The 19598-nt window shown below is 46.5% G+C and overlaps 2 protein-coding genes across 2 annotated transcripts; both read left to right on the top strand.

Annotated features, from left to right (window-relative positions):
- Positions 1-3745: 3745 nt before the first annotated feature.
- calm2a (calmodulin 2a (phosphorylase kinase, delta)) lies at positions 3746-8253 on the top strand. Its single transcript, XM_040178529.2, has 6 exons — positions 3746-4132; positions 5005-5035; positions 6312-6455; positions 6564-6670; positions 6759-6894; positions 6982-8253. Exons 1-6 carry the CDS (start codon positions 4130-4132, stop codon positions 7008-7010), a joined length of 450 nt encoding a protein of 149 aa, XP_040034463.1. The 5' UTR covers positions 3746-4129; the 3' UTR covers positions 7011-8253.
- Positions 8254-10242: 1989 nt separating this feature from the next.
- Positions 10243-15964, top strand: stpg4 (sperm-tail PG-rich repeat containing 4). Its single transcript, XM_040178633.2, has 7 exons — positions 10243-10389; positions 10557-10613; positions 11161-11415; positions 12273-12337; positions 12602-12647; positions 15196-15300; positions 15754-15964. Exons 1-7 carry the CDS (start codon positions 10306-10308, stop codon positions 15850-15852), a joined length of 711 nt encoding a protein of 236 aa, XP_040034567.2. The 5' UTR covers positions 10243-10305; the 3' UTR covers positions 15853-15964.
- The last annotated feature ends 3634 nt before the right edge of the window (positions 15965-19598 follow it).

A 19598-nucleotide genomic window follows, 5' to 3' on the forward strand; every position in this document is an offset into this window, starting at 1 on the left:
AGTGTCTGAACTTTAACAATGTGACTAAACTTTCACAAAGTTGACGTTACTATACAAATACTACATATCTTCATTGATATGTTAACATTTAAGCATCATTTTAAGTATCTCATTCGAAAGATCGCTGCTGTTTCTTGTGCAGCCACCAGGTGTCCCACTTGAGCCCCCAAACACGGGCCAGATCAGTCCCATTTGTTTGTTGGAGGAGTTAAAGTAGAAACGCAGCAACCTCACATCCCTGATCACACACACACACACACGCGCGCGCACACACACACACACACACTGTCCCACGCACATACGACCAGACACCTGCTCTGCAGCCTTCGTCTGGAAGTAGCCACGGCGTGCGGTAGCGCCTGCTTGCCCCCCCCCTCGCAGAATGAGATCATCATGTGAGGGGGGGGGGACGGGGACGTGGAGCGGGACAACTTCTGCAGGTTGCTGCCACTGCAGAGAGACAGACCTGGCCTACGCTACTGCAGGCGGAGGGGGGGGGGTCAAGGACAGGGCATTGTAACACAAGGACAGGGCCACTTCCTTATTGCGGTTTACGCACTACAGCAGTAAAGTGGCCCTTACGTTGCCCTTTGCGGGACTTCTCGCTTCCACCGGTTTCATTTTTACGCAGGATTTGCAGGACAAGTGTGTGAAAACTGAGATCATACCAGAATAAAAACTGGACTTGCGGAAGAAGAAACAAAAAAAAAACCCGTAGCAAGCACAGAGACACCTGTTTGAGATACGGATCAAATGCCTTCGCCTGCCCAGGGGCCACACTTCTGGAATGTTCCACGGAGCACTGTTGCACTGCTGCGGCGTTTGAGCTCCAGCTCCACGCCGATTGCAGCAGACAACCTGGAGGCAGACTGAGAAGGGGGTGGGGGGGGGGGGGGTGATTCTATTAGCCAGTAAGTGGTTTTGTCCCTTAGATCCCCTCGTATAAAACCACTGGCGTGCATGTTTCTGGAGATGGGGGATCTGGTCCCGGTGGACACCGAATAGCGGGGCCCGTCCAAATCATCTTATCCGATTTGAGGCCATTAATCATTTCTGCCTCACGATGTAATTTTGGCAAAACATGTCGTTCTCTCAGACACAGGTAGGCCAGGATGGGCTTGGCTCAGGGGGGGGGGGGCTTTTTCGACGGTACTAGGAGTGTTTGCACCAGGCCGTCAACTTTACCGCAGACCTTTGGCCGGTGCACGCCGGGAGGCGATAATCGTGAATTCCTCTCTGACGCTGGTCACATGCGGCCCTTAGGTCATAAAAAAAATGAATGTGTGCACATGAACAGGTTTACCCTTGTTCTGCTTACCAGCAGTGCAGATTATGTGGACGCATTCGCAAAGTGGTCCCTCAGGCTAACCTCACGCACACAAAAGCACACACGCGGAGGCCTCCTGTCCCTCGCACACCTGGCCTCGCCGTCCGTGGCACACGAGCAACCCTCCGTCCTGTCCTATGAAAGGCGATCCACTCGCCTGGCCGGGGACCAGCAGGTGCATTACAAAGCCCTCATACATTAGTGATGGCGTCCGCGTCTTTCAGTTACACCGCGGTAAACATCTTCTCATATTTGTCGCCGGCGGCCCGTCCATTTAAAAAAAAGTCTTCCCAACACACCAGTTAAGCAAGATTTGTGCCGTACCCCGCCATGCGATGCCCCGCCACGCACTGTTTGGACTTTTCTGCCATCGCGTCTACCCCCACCCTCCTCCCCTCCCAACTGCCAACATTTGAACTGTGCGGGAGGGTTTTGTTCTGTTTTTCCCGCGAAAAGGGAACAATCGAAGCTGCTATCGCGGGGAGTGATGTTACAGGCCATTGGGAGTAGACGTTAATGAGGACGGAAGGTTGACTTCATTCCCTCTGCTGAACCATGTTGACCTTTGAACCCTCCACCCCTGTACGGAAAAAAACAGCAGCCCTTCTTACAAAGAACGCTCTGGGGTCGGGCCGTTGGTCCGATAAGGACCCGTTTATGTCGAGTAGTTACGCATTCACAGAGCTGATAAAGAAGGGGTGAGTGCATGTGCTCGCGCGCACATTGTTCCATCTGAGTGAGAAAAACAAAATTAATAATGAGATAACACGACACCAAACATCCATAATGCAAAAACAAAACACTGTAACACATACTGTACTGTGCTCCGTGTTGACTGACTGACTTACGGAGTCCTGGAGATTCAGGTTTCAGGTTATTACAGACCATTAAGTCGCCTCTACTGAGCTCCAATATTCCCTACCCGTGTTAACCTCCTACCTGCAATCACCTTTGACCCTGGAGGAGGTCATCGGGGAGCCGGGGGTCGCTGAAGGGCTTGTCATCAACCAACCAGACAGCCGATTGGGCAAAGTGGATGGATGGTGGAAAAAAAGTGCACTCTGATTTAGAATTATTTACGGCCCAACAGTGAACCATTGTCTCTCGTCAACAGTTTTATTGGAGCAATTTGGCCCAGAAGCCTTATGGCAGTTACCCGAAACATTTAAAAACACCGGAAAGAAACGCATTTAGGTGCTCTTGGAGACTTGGTTTTACAATGGGACAAGATTACTCCAAAAAGCAAATTAACACACCTCAAAATGTCCCCCCTTGACACATGCTTCAGTTAATCGGGTTACTTGTGACAAGGCCTTTGTGCCGCCACCTTTGGCATTGCATAATCGACGCTGAGACAAAAACCCCATCGCAGAAAAACAGATTTAACATTCACATTGAAAAGAATCCAATGTGCTCCAGATTAGGATGGAGGAGGGCGGGTGGGGGACGGGGGGGGGGGGGGGGGGGGGGCTGGCTGATTCTAATGCTGCTGAGCAGCAGATCACATGGCACAGGCAGCGTCACCTCTGCAAACAGCCCAGATGGAAGTTGGAGCCACTTTGCATCCTCATTTCTTTCGTGTGAGATGTGAAGCTCCTCACAATCCCGGCTCTCTACTTCGCAGCGTGACACCCGAGTCTGATAATAAGGGAGGCAGTGGAATTTGGGAAGAAAGGAACGAAGGCGGGGGGGGATAAAGATTTCTATTCTATTGCATTCTCTTCGAGTGTTTCTTCAAGTCCTTTTTCTTGCACATCCCTGTCCGCCCTCTTGCAACCTTCTCCTCATCAGCATCTCCCCTGGGATCAGGGGAGACAGTTGGTCGCCGGGAGATCGCCGCAGCAACTGGAGGCCATCAGGCTCTCCCGTCCACACCAGCAGCAGCATAATTAGACCCGAGAACTCACAGTCATCTGACCTTAACGCCCGCCACGGACACCGTCACATATGATGAATGCACCAACTGCTCCTTATTACAAACTATTAGGCCAGAGCCCTGACACTGCATCTCAACGGGCACATTTTAAAGCGAGGAAGACTAGGAGGAAAAGTCAACATTTAACATTCTGCAGGGACCTGAAACAGCAATTTTAGGAAAAACATATAAGCATGCTGATAAAAAACACAAGTAATGTAATCAAAAGACAGAAAACTGAAACAACAGGAAACGTAAACATGGGGTCACTAATATATCAATTACAAGTAACAAAATGTGCTATTTGTTGCTAATAACTTAAACTAGCTAACTGGGTCTCCCTAAAGATGATGCCCATATGTATACACACTGTGCAACAAGCTTGTCTACGGAGCCTGTGGCGCTGACTGGGATGACTATGGACAACATGCAGCGGCAGCGCAGACCACGGGAGTGACGCATTGCAGGTACAAACACACCAATCAGAGAGCGCCATTTCTTTCTGCTACGTCTTGTGCCCCATCACAGAGTAGCAGAAAGTATTCATACTCCGCTAAGTAGACCCACAGCAATACACAACTCAAACTGAAAGGTCGACGTCAAAACATTCGCAGCGGCCACAAGTGCGTCTGGAAAAACGTGTCTTGATTTTTATTTTGTGGCGATCAATTCATTCAAAGGCGTTTTTGGTTAATTTTATACAGGAGGAAAAGCGGAGCTGGCGGAGTGATATTGTGGAGAGGAGGAGTTATAGGACAGCCGTTAAAGGCGAGCCCGGTCGCCTCTTCCTCACTGTGTTCATACAGATTGTCAGTCCGCTCAGGCGTCGTGTTGGCTTTGGTTTGAAACGGATTTTCTCTTGAACCAGCCGTTGCATCTAAATCGAAATGGTAAGAAAAAAACAATTCACAATTTCTTGAATTACTTTACTGTCCCGGAGTAGTTTTTTTTTTATGTGCGAAATGAGTGTCGATAGAAGGTAACGCCACCAGTGGGTGAACTGAATGCATTTGGACTACCGCAGTGCTGGCAGAATAAATGACAGCTTGCTAGTGGCTAGTAAATACTAGCTTTTAGACAAGGCTAACTCGGGCTAAAGATGCTTTAGTCTTAAGTTAGTGGTCAAAGCTTTTAACGCAGTCCCACCTGAAGGCATCCAGGGTGTATCGCGTTAGTTACGTACCCGTACAACGCCAGCTCTTTTCTTGCGTTGGCGTCGCTAAATTGTGACGTGCGCCGAACATTCATGTGCGATGTCAAATGTTTAGCCCTCCTAATGTTAAAACCGCTGTTTTATAGAAACTATTTGAAGACAGCAGCCTCGCTTGCGACGGCTGTTGAATTAGTCAGTTGTTTTGAACTGAAGCGTACAACGTCGTTGGTGTTTTTACGGTCTGTCCCTGTGAGCCGGTGTAAAAGCAGAGCAGGCTAACTTTAGCGCGCCCTAGCTAACGTTTACCGCCCAAACCGTAATCGTCGGTGATGAAGTCATCGAACATTCATATGTCAGTATTTTTGATCTAACGTGTGTTGGACACAGCGACTTTTGCCCCTCCAAATTTAAGGAGCCGGAATGTTTGCACCTCAAGGAAAACGCCTATTTTTCTCAGTTGTAGTTCCTTATTTTCCATTATAAAATCCGCACAACGATGTGTTTGCGACATCGGTACACGCCTGGGCGGCCTTGACTTTAAAGCCAGGTTTTTTCTAAGATGCAGAAGCTAATTCGTAATATTAATGCCTTTTCTTTTTTTCCTTACAGGCTGATCAGCTTACAGAAGAGCAGATTGCTGGTAAGACATGCATCTCTCCTCCTGCAGAGGGGCCTGCGTTATGGATCCTTGCATCCCCTGCAGTGGATTTATACTTCTTCCTTTTAAGGCGTTCCACGGGGCAGCCTGCTGGTCATAAAACAGGAATGAATGAAACGGCTGTTGCTTGCTGGCTCTCGAGTGCAGAAGGACTCCCTCATGGAAAACTTTGCATTTTCATGGTTACCATGTAAAATATGATGTAATCTGGAAAGACTGTGTATTCTATTGAGGTGTTGGCGGTGGCCTGTATATATGCCGTTCATGATGTGTCTTTTGCCCTGGGTGTGTTTTTCATTCGATGGAATGGGAATTCTGACTTGGCACACTGATTATGAGATGATAGCTAGATGCCGTAATCTAAATCATGCAGGAGCAGCGTGTCGCGGCATTGCAGCCAGTATGCGGTCCGAGACACTTGCTGTAATGAATGCAGTGCATGTATAAAATGTGGCACAGTTGTAGCAAGTTCCCTGATTATATCTCCCTGCTTCCGCTTTGGTCTCAGGTTTCACAATGTGCTGATCGTACACTCTGTGTATTACATGGCCTCCGCTTTTAGTTCCTCGCCGTTTCGCTGACTGTCAGTTTGTATGAACAGCATCACCTGACCAACATTTTCTGCTGACTTTGGGTAATTTACAGTAATTTGATGTGCCATTCGCAACTGCAGATTTTGGCATTTTCGTGGCCCATATCAAAGGATTTAGCAACCTCCCCCCCCCCCACCCACCCATGACATTTCCCGCAGTAGAACAAGCTTTTCCTCATAACAAAAAGGGTGTTGCCCAGTGCGTTTTACCCAGTGGTAGGGCTGGTTTTATGATCTTGATGAGCTGCCGTATGACTCGACACCTAATCAGTCTTTATGGGTGTCATGGCTGCTTGTCCTTCGCAGCTCCACCAAACCACTCAGAATGTAATTTGCTGCTGATGTAGCCCGACTGTGCCGTCTCAGTCGCTGCCCTCGTTTAGCAAAAAACTACTGCAGTTGGAACTCAAAATGGAAGCACTCGGCATGTTGTAGCTTGTTTATAACTGAAACAAGTTATGTAATACCGTTTTCAGTCTTTGGCAGGTCTCAAACCCTGAACTGGTCAGTCATAGACTTCAGGAAAAGGCTCATTATACAGCCACATTTAGGCACACGCGTAGTTTTGTGTTTTGTTTGTATATCACCAGTTATGCCACTATATGTAGCTGTTGGTAAAACACCTGCCAAACTGAAGACGCTCCTTTACTTTATTTTTAAAAACAGAGTTCAAGGAGGCATTTTCGCTCTTTGACAAGGATGGCGATGGCACCATCACCACTAAAGAGCTGGGAACAGTCATGCGCTCTCTGGGCCAGAACCCCACAGAGGCAGAGCTGCAGGACATGATCAACGAAGTGGATGCTGATGGTAAGAACCTAATCGGTCTTTATAAAAATAACTTGCTGACCACCCACCTACTGCTTTGTATCACTGGAAATCCCTCATCAAAGATTGTTTTTGTCTTTTGTTTGAAAGGAAATGGAACGATAGACTTCCCAGAGTTCCTCACTATGATGGCTAGGAAGATGAAGGACACAGACAGCGAGGAGGAGATCAGAGAAGCATTCCGCGTCTTTGATAAGGTAAAAGCCGTCAAACTTTCAAGCGCACAGCTGTGGAAAAATCCTTGGGTCTTGGGTCTTTTTTTACGATGGTTTTTCTGTTTTTCAGGATGGCAATGGCTACATCAGTGCTGCTGAGCTGCGCCATGTGATGACAAACCTTGGAGAGAAGCTGACTGATGAAGAAGTGGACGAGATGATCAGAGAAGCAGACATTGACGGAGATGGACAAGTCAACTATGAAGGTTGGTGGATGTGAGATTGCTGCATATTTTGAGTTGGAGTCACTTGCCGGAAACTGAGTTGCAACTTTTCTTTTCTCGCCCCCGCAGAGTTCGTACAAATGATGACGGCGAAGTGAAGGCCTTGTACAGATTTCGTATATAAATAATTTGCCTTTTTTTCTTTGTGTAATTTATCTGTAAAATCTTAATAGCCCCCTTTCGTCCCTGCCCCCTCTGCTGTCCAAAGGAACTGCATGTAAACTGCATAGGCTCTTGTCCCATGTCCCTTTCTTTTGCTGTCATGGTGTTTTGGAGTGACTGAATGGTCATACAACCAGATGCCTGTGGAGGCCCCTGGGAGCCGAAGAACTTCGAATCTTCCCGTCTTGTGTGCTCGGGGCCCCTCCACGCATGGCGACATTGGAAACCTGTCAGCTAATTGTCTCTTGGCAACACTGTTGGCATGGAAACAATGTAGAGGAGTTTAAACTCTGCATGGACTACGGACAAAGTATATATGGAAATCTCTCAGCATTGCACTACTGCAAAAAAAATGACACGGGTGTATCTCCTAGGTACTCGTACAAACTCTTTTTGTATCTGCTGTTCTATATACCAGAAAACAACTAATCTTACATGCTTTTTAATGTTTTACTCACTACTTTTACTTTTTTTTTTTTTTTTTTTTTATGGCCTCTGGTCATGCCTCAAATAATCCATTCCAAGTTGTACATTTTTGTTTTCCAATAAAAATTGCAATCTACCTGGTTTTGAAAATTGTCTTTTTCTCAGTTATGGATCCTTGAGTTTGTATACCCTGTAATAATTCCCATTTTTGTATTGAGGACAGGATGCTCCATTTTTGATAGGATCTTTTTTTTTTTTTCTTTTTTTTTTTTTTTCTTGCCTAGACTACAAATGAAATGTTTACTGATTTAAATTGTCCCCTGTTAATTTCCAAAAGCACTGAGGAGCATCAGCCAATGCCTCTTAATGTTCAGATAAGCTCATATCAAATCTGTATTGTCATTAAAATAAAAGCACTGAGAGGGATCAAAGGCTTCTATTTCAAGTGCACACAATGGTACTCGACATTGGATAAGCCTTGTACGGTCCGGCTCCCATACTGACTGAATTGGCCGTGTGTTGTCTGCTACTGTTAATGCAGCACCATGTAGAAGCTGTCTGCCTCATGTCTTACTTGGCATTTGCCCCCAATCACAAGGTGAATGTGATTGAGCGTACATCAGAAACCATGGTGTAAATAGAGGTGTACCTGTTTGATTCTTTTTTGTGTTTTCTGATTTGAGTTTGTTACAGTAGCTTGCAGAGATACTAAGTTTGTTTTGATGATGAAATAAAGCTCTATTGTGGACCTCAGCGGTGCTTCTTGTGTGCACTTTGTTTGCTGCTTTTAGTCGGACTTGAATTTTCTTAACGTTTAAACTGAGATTCCTGTACAGTTGTGTGATTTTTGATTGTCAGCTGGGAATACTAAGTGCTCCATTTGTTTGTGGCTTGCTCAGTCGTGCATATTCAGTGGCTCCACTTCAATTTTTAACACATTGCAAATACACTTAAGCAACCGCCTGTACACCAAAATAAACTATGACGCAGAGAGGTAATTCACTAAGTACCCGAGATTTGATTTTTGTGTCTAAAAGGTGCAACATTCCTTTTCAGACTGCACAAGAACGGCTTTGGTTGCAAAAGAGATAAACTGCAACTTCAGGTGCAAATTGAGTTGGTTTATCACCTTGTCAAATGCAGTTATTCGCAGGGCTTCAGAAGAGAAAGTGTCTAGCTGAAGGCAACCTGTAAAATGCCGTTAATTGCACCGTACATGTTACACCAGTCTCAGCTGTCCTCTGCGCTCACGCGTTGTCCAAATAGACAAGTCAACGTAGATCGGGTGTTGAAACCGTGTAACTCCTCTTGTACTCTCCGGACACATTTGACTTCCTTGACAAGCCCTGCAACAAGTCTTTGCTTAATCTGACCATGTCGTCCATGGAGCCTGTGTGTGATTCTTTAGTGTGGCTTCTTTCAGTGACCATCTTTCCTTCTGCTGTTCTTGTGGACATAAAGCTCCAGCCCATGTACGCCACAGGAGGTGTGACACATGGTTCAAGACTAATCAACGGTTTCCTTCCTCGGAGCGGGAATATATAGTTGGAAGGCAAACATGGACTCTGTCCACATCCGAGTGCCGGGAACCGCCCTTGGATACGGACCATCATGTTCTTTTACCGAGGACATATAGTTTTGCCCCACGAGTCCCCAGGAGGTCGTGTAGACATTTTGAGAGCAGACAATTTTCTCTCGGCTAACATGACGCACACAGTTATGAGGGTACAGACACGCTGCTGTCTTAAAGGCCCTGCTGACTATGACATGACGTTTCTTACTCCACCATGCTCAAATGCTACACTAGTTACAGACCCTAACCCCGGATGAGAGTAGTCTTTCTTCCGGTGGTAGCAATGCGCTCTCTTAATTGGTAGAAGCTGATAATCAAAAGCTTTTTCTTAGTGCTCATTTAGGGAGTCACTGTCTTGAGGAGTGCAAGGTCAGAGGAAAAGCAGAAAGTGCGAACCAGGCAGACGCAGGGCTGATAAGGGTCCAGATTTAGAGACACACCAAGCACCACACAACACTCACGCTTTGTTCCTTATGTTTACATTAATGTTAGGAGACCACACATTGCATGTGATTGGATCTTGTGGTGCGGCGAGAGGACCTGCTCCTCCTCGACGCCAGTTTATGGCCAATAGAAATCTTTTCTTTTATATCTAACAAGAAATACAAAATGTAATGTTCTTCCTGATGTTAGTCAGTTGTTCTTCCGGCCTGCGGGCCGACAGAACTGCTCCTGCCTTTGCAAACGCAGCGCTGATACTTGACCTGTGATCTGACAAATAAATCTACCAGAGCGAGAGAAGTCGTTTGGCTGAATCCTTCCAGATGTCCCAAACCGGGCTTCGAGTTTTTGATCACATTCGTTTGCCTCGTGCGCTCTTTCACCGCGGATTGAAAAAGTTGCATTGTCGTTTCCTCCTCTTACTGGACATTGGGTGTACCCAGTTTGGAAACTAGTGCTTGTAAACAGCCTGGCCCCTATCAGATATTTAGTAGAACTGGCATGTATTCTAATTCGCACTTTAATGGCTGTGTTTATGTATTCCAATCAAGAGTTTCCTTCCACAATGATAACAAGGACTAACTGTAGGATGTGTTGTGATCACGCTGATGGTGGCTTTGCTATTGTGTCTTACTTTGAGTCAAACTGGTCGGCAGGTCTAAATTTAGCCCTCCACCAGGCAAGCTTGTTGAAAAATTGATCAACGGCGCAGTGGCTGCTATAGTAACAGTTGCAGTTTTAGTGGTGGTCTGGTGTCACTGGATCTCCAGTGGATTAGATAGCCAGCAACAATGAGTACGGCGCAGGACGGGGCCACCAGGAAAAACAAGGCCGTCTCTAACGTCGGTAACATTTCCAGGGATAGAACAGATAAGGTAATGCTCCGTAAAGCCTCTCTGTGTGCCTGACAAGGACACGCTGAACCGGTGAGGAACCGGATGAAACATATGGAGATGCATCAACACATTGTTGTCATGGCAATGGCATTGTAGAAGATACAAGCTAGAGTGTTTTTTTGCTTGTATCCTGTTATTATCTGCAGGGCGATGACAAGGTGGACGTGTGTGGCCGGGGGAGCTGGTGGCAGGGAACACTGAAAGTAGGTGGTGTCTGAGGACACACTGGCTCATTTGTTTCATTGTGTGTGTCTGTGTGTGCGCGTAGTAGACTTTCAGTTAATGCATTTTATTGCATAGCACTATCCCATTGTCTGTCGCCAAAGTGCCCTGTCTGCCAGAAATAAATTGAAACATTTACACTACAGTGAATACAGTCCCTAGGTGGCCCGCAGTGCATTTGTGGTAATAATGCATACAAGACCTGATTAAAAATAAGTGTATCTAAATGTGATCCCAGCTCTTAGGCTACTCAGCTCAGCAAACAAAATGCCATGTGAATTAACTGAAATTACAGCTTGTTTTCTGTATATCTACACTATATCTATGCAATAACTATGTGCCTCACCCACCACTGCATGACTCATTCCACACAAAAAATGTATTTAAACTGCTTTATTTGATCCTTTGTCTTCCTTTTTTGTTTTGTTATGTTATGTCTGTCTTATATAGTGTATTTGATTATTTAGAAAAGTACTATATGTGTACTATACGCATTCCGTTAACTCCTCTCCTCTCACCTTCTACCAGGACACACCAATCCCAGGTGTCTATCACATACGGGACTTCATTGAAGAAGCTGAACTGAACCCGGTGAGGAAGACCTACGGCTTTAAAGGTGTGGGTAGAAAAGCCCGCATTCTGGGCGTACGTAAGGGGGATCTGCTTCTCCCCGGGGCGTACAACCACACCGACTCCACACAGGAGGTCCTAATGCACCAGGCCTCCTACTCTTTCAAAAACTGTCCAAGACCCAATATCGTCACCCTGGGCGTCAGGGACAAGGTGGGGTTCAGAGATGTCCTCTTGTTGGCATATGCAATTGACCACATGTAAAAACATTTTAGGAATTACGCATAATTAGCAATTCATGTTTAATCCACACTCTTCTGAGACGGATGGCTGGCTAGTTAGCTCGGTAGGTAGCTTGTCCCTCTCTTTGATCCCGGGAGTGAGGCGGCCATGGCGCTGCCTGGAATAATGGTCCCTCTTCCTCATGTTGCAAGGTTGAAATAAAGGAGTGAGCTACCGAACCACTGGACTGTTGGCTAGTTAGCTTGCTTGCTATCTGCTACCATAGTTCAATGCAACAACGGTCGATCAGCAGGCAGCAGTTCCTCCGCCTCACTTCCTGTCGTTATCGAGTAGCATGAGCTACCTAACTAGCGACGGTGCTTCTCTGGAGCTTCTGCGCTGCCAATAACATTTGTTTTCGCCATTGCAACTGCCAACAATGTTCATTTTGTTTTGTACCGATAAAATGACAACGGAAAACATTTTCATAACCATTACTCCTGTTTTCTTTATATAATTAATAATAACTATTCCTTAAAACTGAAATACAAGATGGAGAAATCATAAAATTTGTAAAGCCCATAACTTTAGGCCCCAAGTTCAACATTTTCCCCGTTTGTATGTTATTGTTGCTTGTTTTTGGTGACATAACTTCCCCACAAAAGGGTGCAGTCTTTATTGTTGAGTGGAGTTATTATCCACATGCAGTGTTAACACGACGCCATCACGATTCACTTTGATTCTTGGCTAAGTGTGTTTTTACTTCAACAACACATCATCACATCTTCAAAATGTACGTGTAGCCGATAGCTATTTAAACACCTCTTTATCTTTATTCCCTGTTCCAGCATCTAAACACTTCACCGTGTGACTACAACCTAACAGCAAAACTGGTGGAGAAGATTCCCTGCAAGTAAGCTTTCGACAAACAGCCTCTTTAACTCTCCGATCACAGCGAGGCAGACGACCAATGAATCATCCCTTGATCGCTGAATCCGTCACCTACTACTTCGCCTTCCCTCTGTCATCTGCCTGCGCAAACAAAGATGGGGAAGCAATCACCAACCCGCTCTCTCATCCTCTCTGCCTCTGATCATGCATGGCCTTTTGCTTCTCTTCTCACTTTTTTCATTGTCCAACCTCCCCCCCTCCTCTCACTTCTCTCCTCTTCTTGCAGGCATGGGGTGTTTCGGTCGACCGTGCAGCGGATCAGCTTTCCTCCTGTAAGTATCTCCTCACCGAGACCAGTTATTATCGCCGTTCAGTCTTTCCATAGGCCCACAATACGGCTTCATTACAGTACACTTTCAATAGGTTCTAGTTACCAGCTGCGACCCAAATGTGTGTGGTGCTGAACACGAGCTAGTTATGACAACCACGAGGGTCAAAGAAAGGCGATCCCGCGGACTGTCTGATTGTATCATTTGCCCGATTCCAAGGCCTGTTATGCCACTGCACTAGCTGACTTTTCAGCTTTGGTTCAAATTGCAGCGATGCAGCCGCTGTGTCCACGCCGGTAGCTGATGGATATTTGAGCCGTGCTGGCAGCTGCTGAGTGTTGACAGAGAAGGAAAGGCGCTAAGAAATCCCGGAGGTGTTGTTACCTCGGAGTTGGAAGCAGTTTTTTCTACTGTTAGTGGTGTCACAGCTACTCCAAGACAATTGTATTGTCAAAGGTTAAGCACCTACACAAATTCCACAAGTCTCCCCACAGCTGGACGACTGACCTGGCGTGGGCAGTCCGACGTTCGGGGATCAAAATGCTGCAAATGGATCCAACGGTTCGTAGAGCGAACCAGAAGAATTCTATCATGTCAGATATCCGGCCTTGCCTCTTAGCCCAGCAATAATAGGATTTTCACACATCCCAAAAATCTCCACTGAGCTGAATATGTTTGGGAAAGTCAACAGGGAAACTCTGATGTGACTTAATTTTCCATCCCCGGGCCACCGTGCGTCCTAGATTTACGAGGTTTGCTTTTTTTGCAATATCGACCGCGCGCGCTTCTCGGAAGGAACAAATCCTCCCTCTATGATTCATGCCTGTTTGAATTAAAGTCAGAATCCCAGCCATCTTTGTGTAAATAAATGCGCCCTTTCTTATTGCTGTTGCACAGAAGGGATTCTAACCTAACTGTACTGCCTGAAAACACGCCTATCTAAACATCTGCTGTATGGTCGTTTCTATTTCCAACACTATAGAAACTTTTGGCCGACCAAATTCAGACTGAACGATTGGCTGGATCGCCACAAAACTTTGAAACATGGCTTCCAGAGGATGGATCCTTTTGACTTTTCCACCACCATGAGGTTATCATTTTTATTTTTGAGTGAAACATTTATTATAATAACAATCCTTGGATCAATTGCCTCATATTATTTAAAGAAAGGAATGCAGCTCATATCAGAGGGGCCGTATTGCAGTGTCTTACTATACACCAATGAAAAACAGGTCAAAGTTTTCAAGTTTCACAGACACTCACAGTATGTGCCGGTTACCTCTGCTCCGCTGCCGCACAGGGGAAGGCTTCCAACGCGCTGCGCGCCACATTGGGAAAGTAGGACAGGTGCTTTGGCTTCTAACAGACACACACACAGTTTTCCCATCCTGTAAAATACACCTGCATTAGCACCTCCAGGAGCATAAGCAAAGCGCAGCAGGCCAGTTCGCCCGAGGACCGAGGGAACTGGCGACCGTGGCGATCAAATGGCACGTAACGGTAGCAGCCATCCCTCCGAGGAGCAGAGAGAGAAAAGACACCTTCCCGCCTCCTCCTGTCAGAACTAGACAGCAGCTGAAAATAAGAGACTGGCACTGTGTTCAGGGACGGGGAGACAGTTTTATGTCTGAGGCAGGAGGGGTGAGGCTATTTCTGCATGGCAGCCGCTGGTGATGACCAGTATGTGTGTTAGTGGGTAGGAGGGAAGGGGAAGTGAAAGGCAAGGAGAGAGACGTTCGACAGAGAGCAACTCTTAAACACAGATCACATGGGCAAAGCCCTTCATGATGAATGATGTGCCAACATGTGTATGACTGCCTGAGATTTATATTAGCTTCATAGGTTCATAGGTTGCTTTTGAGCCGTTAGAGGGCACGATGTACAATAGGTGTACTACTTGCGTGTTCTGATTGAACCCTGTACTAAGTCATAAAATAATAAACCTATTTCCGTTGGTCTCCCTCAGGATAATATACTTAAATATATAAGCACCTCATAAACATGAACAAACAGTCCTTACATTGATTTGTGCTTAATTAAGGTCCATGTTCTCCTCTGGAAAAACAACACATTGTTCAAAGGGAATTGGAACTAATCCAGAATAAAATCAATGAGTTGTGCTTACTGTTTGTCCGTGTATTCCTGACTATGTTAATAGCAACTACTAAAGTCAGGGGCAACAGTTTTCAATGGAGATAACACTGAAAAATAACAAGCCTTATGCTTATGCTCAAGGCCAACAACACAAGACCAGGTTGATCTGCAGCACACTGAGGTTAAAGCAATCTCAACGTTCGATGAAGTTGGTTTTAAGTTGTTGCTTTAACAAAAGCTCTGTTCAACAACCAAAACCCTGGCTGCACGCTGCTGCTTTATGACATTTTCAAAAAGATAATTGAAGAAAGAGCAACAACTACAGAGCGCCGCCTACGTGAGTACATGCTAATGCTTACATGCCAGCCTGGGTCTACAGCATAATGAGGCTTGATCACACAATCTGACAATCAATGAATCTGTCAATCAATAATAGCTCCTATCTCTGCCCCTTTAGAGGGAGGGACCTTCGCCGTGCCACTATAATCCACAGACAAGACCAGGAAAAGGCATCACTTCCTGCTTCAAATCCAACCTGCCGCGGCTCCACTGTGTTCACTCTGTGAGTCCGGTCCTTCTCATTTACGGCTGCCCGTCGTAATGTTATACGGTGAATTTATACTTTTTCGATCTGTTTTATAACCTCCCAGCTGCATTGTGGCAGTAAAATGGTTGGGAAGCGAGTAAAAAGTGTTTTGTTTTATTTGATTCAGTAATGACGTCACTGTGGTTTAAAGTTTAAAGCGCTAATTTTGCATTTTATCAGATCCTGGGAGTCGAACGAAACATTACCCAATGAGTTACATAATAGAAGAGAAAACATGCCTCACACAGACATGTACAGCACACGCTCTGTGAATTACTTAACATTGGATTGAACATTTCATTACAACGTGAAGTGAAGAAAATAGAATGTTTCTCTTTGGGCTCTTTTGTTTTCTGGTCTGGCTTGTTGTGGTATTTCAAATGGACGGCATGGAGATGTTGTGTGTGTAATCTGGCGTTGATTCCACAGAAGACCCCGGGTCCAGGGGCCTACGAACCTTGCTGGAAGTTGGGTGACCGTCTCAACACGGAGGCCATAGACCCGTCATTTAGCCTCTTCTTCCGCTAACGTCCTCTAGTGTGGAGAACGCCACAAAGCCTGGATGCCACCACCATCCTGATCGCACACACGGTGACCCTGCCTCCTTCTTAAAATTAAAAGAAAGACGTACATAAAGAAAGCAATATCGTAGTCTCTTATTACACGGACCGATGTTTATCTGTATGACACAACAACAAAATGAGCCGCATTCGTTGTGCTCAAATCGCTTTAGTGACGCCGGCCAGGGAAGCAGAATGATCTTATCTGCTACAAAGGGTACTTCATTCCACTTAACTTCATGTTCCCGGTACTGCGCTCCCCCTTCATGTCTCCCCTCTCCCCTCTCCGTCGGCAGATGTGCTGCTTTGCCTTGCTAAGCTATCTCAGCCCTGCGATGCACTCGGGAGGGGGAATGCTGCCCAGCCATGCGTCACATGCACATAGCTTAGTGTGGCATGCTGCACGCTCAGATAACACATTTAGAATTAGGGGCCAAGGCAGAGCCACACAATAAAACATCTATTCTTATCGCCACCGACTCTTCCTTTACTTTTGGCAAACACATGCGGACAGCGATGGCGGGACAGAAGAGAGCAGCGGCGATAGGAAAGACGCTTTGAACAGCGAGGCGGTGAATTTAAGAAATGACACGAAGCCATTGCAGATTTGTTGGGGGTGGGATCCTGAGCAATGTTTATCATTCATTCACTGCCAGAGGGATTTCTGCTGAGCATGCATGCTCTTTTTCAGCACTGCCATACATCCATAGTCTCCACAGAGCAGCCGAATTTCACGCCACGACCAATGAGACAGCTGCTGAGGGAGGGGGGGGGCAATTTTCATCCGTTCTGCCCACCCATATTCTGGATAAAAATATGACCAACTTCTTAAGCTTGTCCAGCACCAAACAGCAGACACTGAAAGCTGCCATCGCTTTCAGCTCACACAACGAAGAAGAGGCGACCAAGGCCACGTCCGTGGCGATGTTGCTGGAGACATTGGATTTGGACGCATGTTTGAACTCAAAATCACCTTGGGTAAACACTCCAGTTGAGTGGTGTTGTGGTGTTTTGCCCGAGGGCGCTTGAGCAGGACGGACATTTGCATAAAACATTGGCTCCTCTCTCCGCGTATCGACTTCTGCGCTGCTTTTGTTTGGGACGGCGGTCGTGCAGCGCAGCGGGGACGTTATCGAGGGCACATCTACTTGGCCTGAATCTAATCCCCACCACTCGGTTTCGCTGCAGCCGCAAACACTTAAGAGCTTTGGGGAAGTTCAAGAGCCGGGGCTCTTCTTCCCCGTGTCATTATTCTGGAGACAAAGGAACCGCACACTTCCACCCAGAGAGGAAGACAATCTTATTAACGGAGGCTTTGCATGAGGCCCCCGGAGGGGCCGGGCACTCGTTTATACTACTTGGGAGGGAGAGGCAATGAGGGAGATGAGAATGTGAGCGTGTTTCTCCGTGATGAGCAGCCATTCTGTCCGTGGTCAAGGCATCAAGCCTCAAGTAATCTCAGTCTTCCACGTCCTCCGTTCTCATCGCAGTGATCTCCACGGTCCAGCACTGACCTCTGACACATGCCTCATACTGACGACTTAACACCCTGCGTCCCCCACAGCCCGCCTCGACCACAGGCACGGCTCGGCATCCACTCCCTCGCTGTCAATCAGGAGCCAGGCCCCCCCCCCACACACACACACACGTTTGCTTCAAAGAGTACGCACAGAGCCGCACGATGCGATGAATGTGCACAAACGAGGGCATCTGTGATACTATTGCTTTTTTTAAAACGCGCTTGCAAGCTGATTCTATTCCTGCAAACATTTGAGCACACTGTACACCCACGGAACTACTACTTGCTTTTTGATGTTTAAAAAGTAGTAAATAAAACCTCTGCTGAAAGATGAAAGTGGAGAATCCCCGCGAGGAGAAAAATGATCAAGGCAGCAACGCACAAAGCCTAACGCACACACGATATCTTTTCATCTGCTGTAGTCTTCTGTGTGGTTAGAAGGTGGTTTAAGTGAGATTCAAGAAGCTTGGATAGGTCAGAGGTCACAAGAACAGCTGGTGTCAGGGCAGCTTGCACTCAGAGTGTCAGCTTGTTTTTTGGGCATGGTTTAATGAGATCCGGTCAGCAGTGTTTTGCACATCAGTGGGGTCTGGATTAAATGTGTGTTTTTGGCAGCTTACGACAGAAGGTGACCCTTTCACTCAGTGGTCCCGCTGGAGTCAGAGCAGAGACGACGTCAAATCAACAGCTAACTCGATGGGAACATGCTGAGAAAATGTGACCCTGCGCGCAGAACGATGACGAAGGCAGACTGCTGGAATTTCCTAAAGAATGTGAATCCGCGTTATCCAACGCCGGTGTGGGACGAATGCCATTTCCAGTTACTGAGTCCCAACTAAGGGTCAGCAAATAAACAGGCAGACAGAGAAGCCATTGTCCGCCACTGACATTGTGTTGAGCTAAAATGGCCTCCCAGTGCCACAGGCCGCGTCCCTCCGTTCCTCCCTCCGCCGTACAACTTGGACACCTTTCGGGACTCCGGGTAGCAGAGAGGAGATCAGAAAAAAAAAAGAGAGTTCACAGGTGCTGCTGCCTCGTGTCCCCTTTAAGCCCAGGTCATATTCACTCATCATCACCAGGTCCCACACTAGGGGCGATGACTAAGCCGCGGAGGAGTTTAGTGGGCAGAGTGACACGCCGGGAGGGTGACCAGGTATCCTTTTACCCCCCCGAGGCCGTTGATGGACGCATCGGAGCCCCATTACGCTTCTGTTAAATGGCATTTTAAAAGTTTAATCAGCTGCAATAGCCAACTGTTAGCGAACAAGGGGGCCATTGTTTAAGGGGCGCTGGCACCGCTGCGGTGTGTGCGTGGAACTCGACCAAGTGCTGCAGGCCGATCAGGTGTTTGACGGATGAGAATGTGGCCGTTTCTCGTGGTGTGATTCGACTGGCGCCGTGGATGAGTGTCCGAGTCCAAAAATGTGGGAATGATTCAGAAATTGGCTGTCAGAGTGACTTGCGAAGCAAACGCCTGTATTGTGTGCTGGAAAATGTGACCATCTTGCCCCAATTCCCCAGCTTAGCGTCAAAACTCGACAAACAGGGAAACAGCTGACCTCTGAACAAAGGGAACCAAACCAGCAACTCTCAAGCTCCCTTGTGTTGTAAATTGTTTCCTAATCCTTGCAAAAACGGACACGTGTGGGTTTTGTGGAGGGTGGAGTGCTGGTGAGCAGATTTTGTTTCCTCTGGATAGAGTAAGCTAAGCTAGCAGTCTGTAACTTCATGTTTAGGCTAAATTAGTGTGAGGGGAAAAATATTTCTCAAACTATTTTTCGTTGTAACCATTCGCAGGAGAAGAAATTGTTTTATTTTATTGTATTATTTGACAGGGACAGCTCACAACTTACAGGAGTTGGCTATACAACCTGTAATGATTCAGGCAACACCGCAGCTATGAACAAGGCGATTAACAGCAACTATAATATGAATTCATTAAAAGCTTCGCGGAAGTGATCAAGTCATGTCAAACTTACATACAAAGCTTTGTTTTTAAAGGTATTTCTCTGAATATATTAGAAGCTATTTACTCTTTCGCTTTAAGCCACAGGGTTTTGAAAGCATTCAAAAGCTTATCAGCTTTTGCTTTGAACTCTGCGGGAACACGTTTGCCCTCTGGGGTTGAACTATGTGTACGTCTACCGTACCAGTCATTTTATTTATAAATGAGATTATGGAACCACATCTGATCC

This window comes from Gasterosteus aculeatus, chromosome 6 (genome assembly GCF_964276395.1).
Source record: "Gasterosteus aculeatus chromosome 6, fGasAcu3.hap1.1, whole genome shotgun sequence".
NCBI lineage: Eukaryota > Metazoa > Chordata > Actinopteri > Perciformes > Gasterosteidae > Gasterosteus > Gasterosteus aculeatus.

Coding starts and splice junctions, on each gene's coding strand:
- calm2a (XM_040178529.2), top strand. Junction 5,036..6,311: donor TACAGAAGAGCAGATTGCTG/GTAAGACATGCA, acceptor TTTTAAAAACAG/AGTTCAAGGAGGCATTTTCG. Junction 6,671..6,758: donor CATTCCGCGTCTTTGATAAG/GTAAAAGCCGTC, acceptor TCTGTTTTTCAG/GATGGCAATGGCTACATCAG.
- stpg4 (XM_040178633.2), top strand. CDS start 10,306: ATGAGTACGGCGCAGGACGGGGCCACCAGGAAAAACAAGGCCGTCTCT. Junction 12,338..12,601: donor GTGGAGAAGATTCCCTGCAA/GTAAGCTTTCGA, acceptor CTCTTCTTGCAG/GCATGGGGTGTTTCGGTCGA. Junction 15,301..15,753: donor GGCTCCACTGTGTTCACTCT/GTGAGTCCGGTC, acceptor TTGATTCCACAG/AAGACCCCGGGTCCAGGGGC.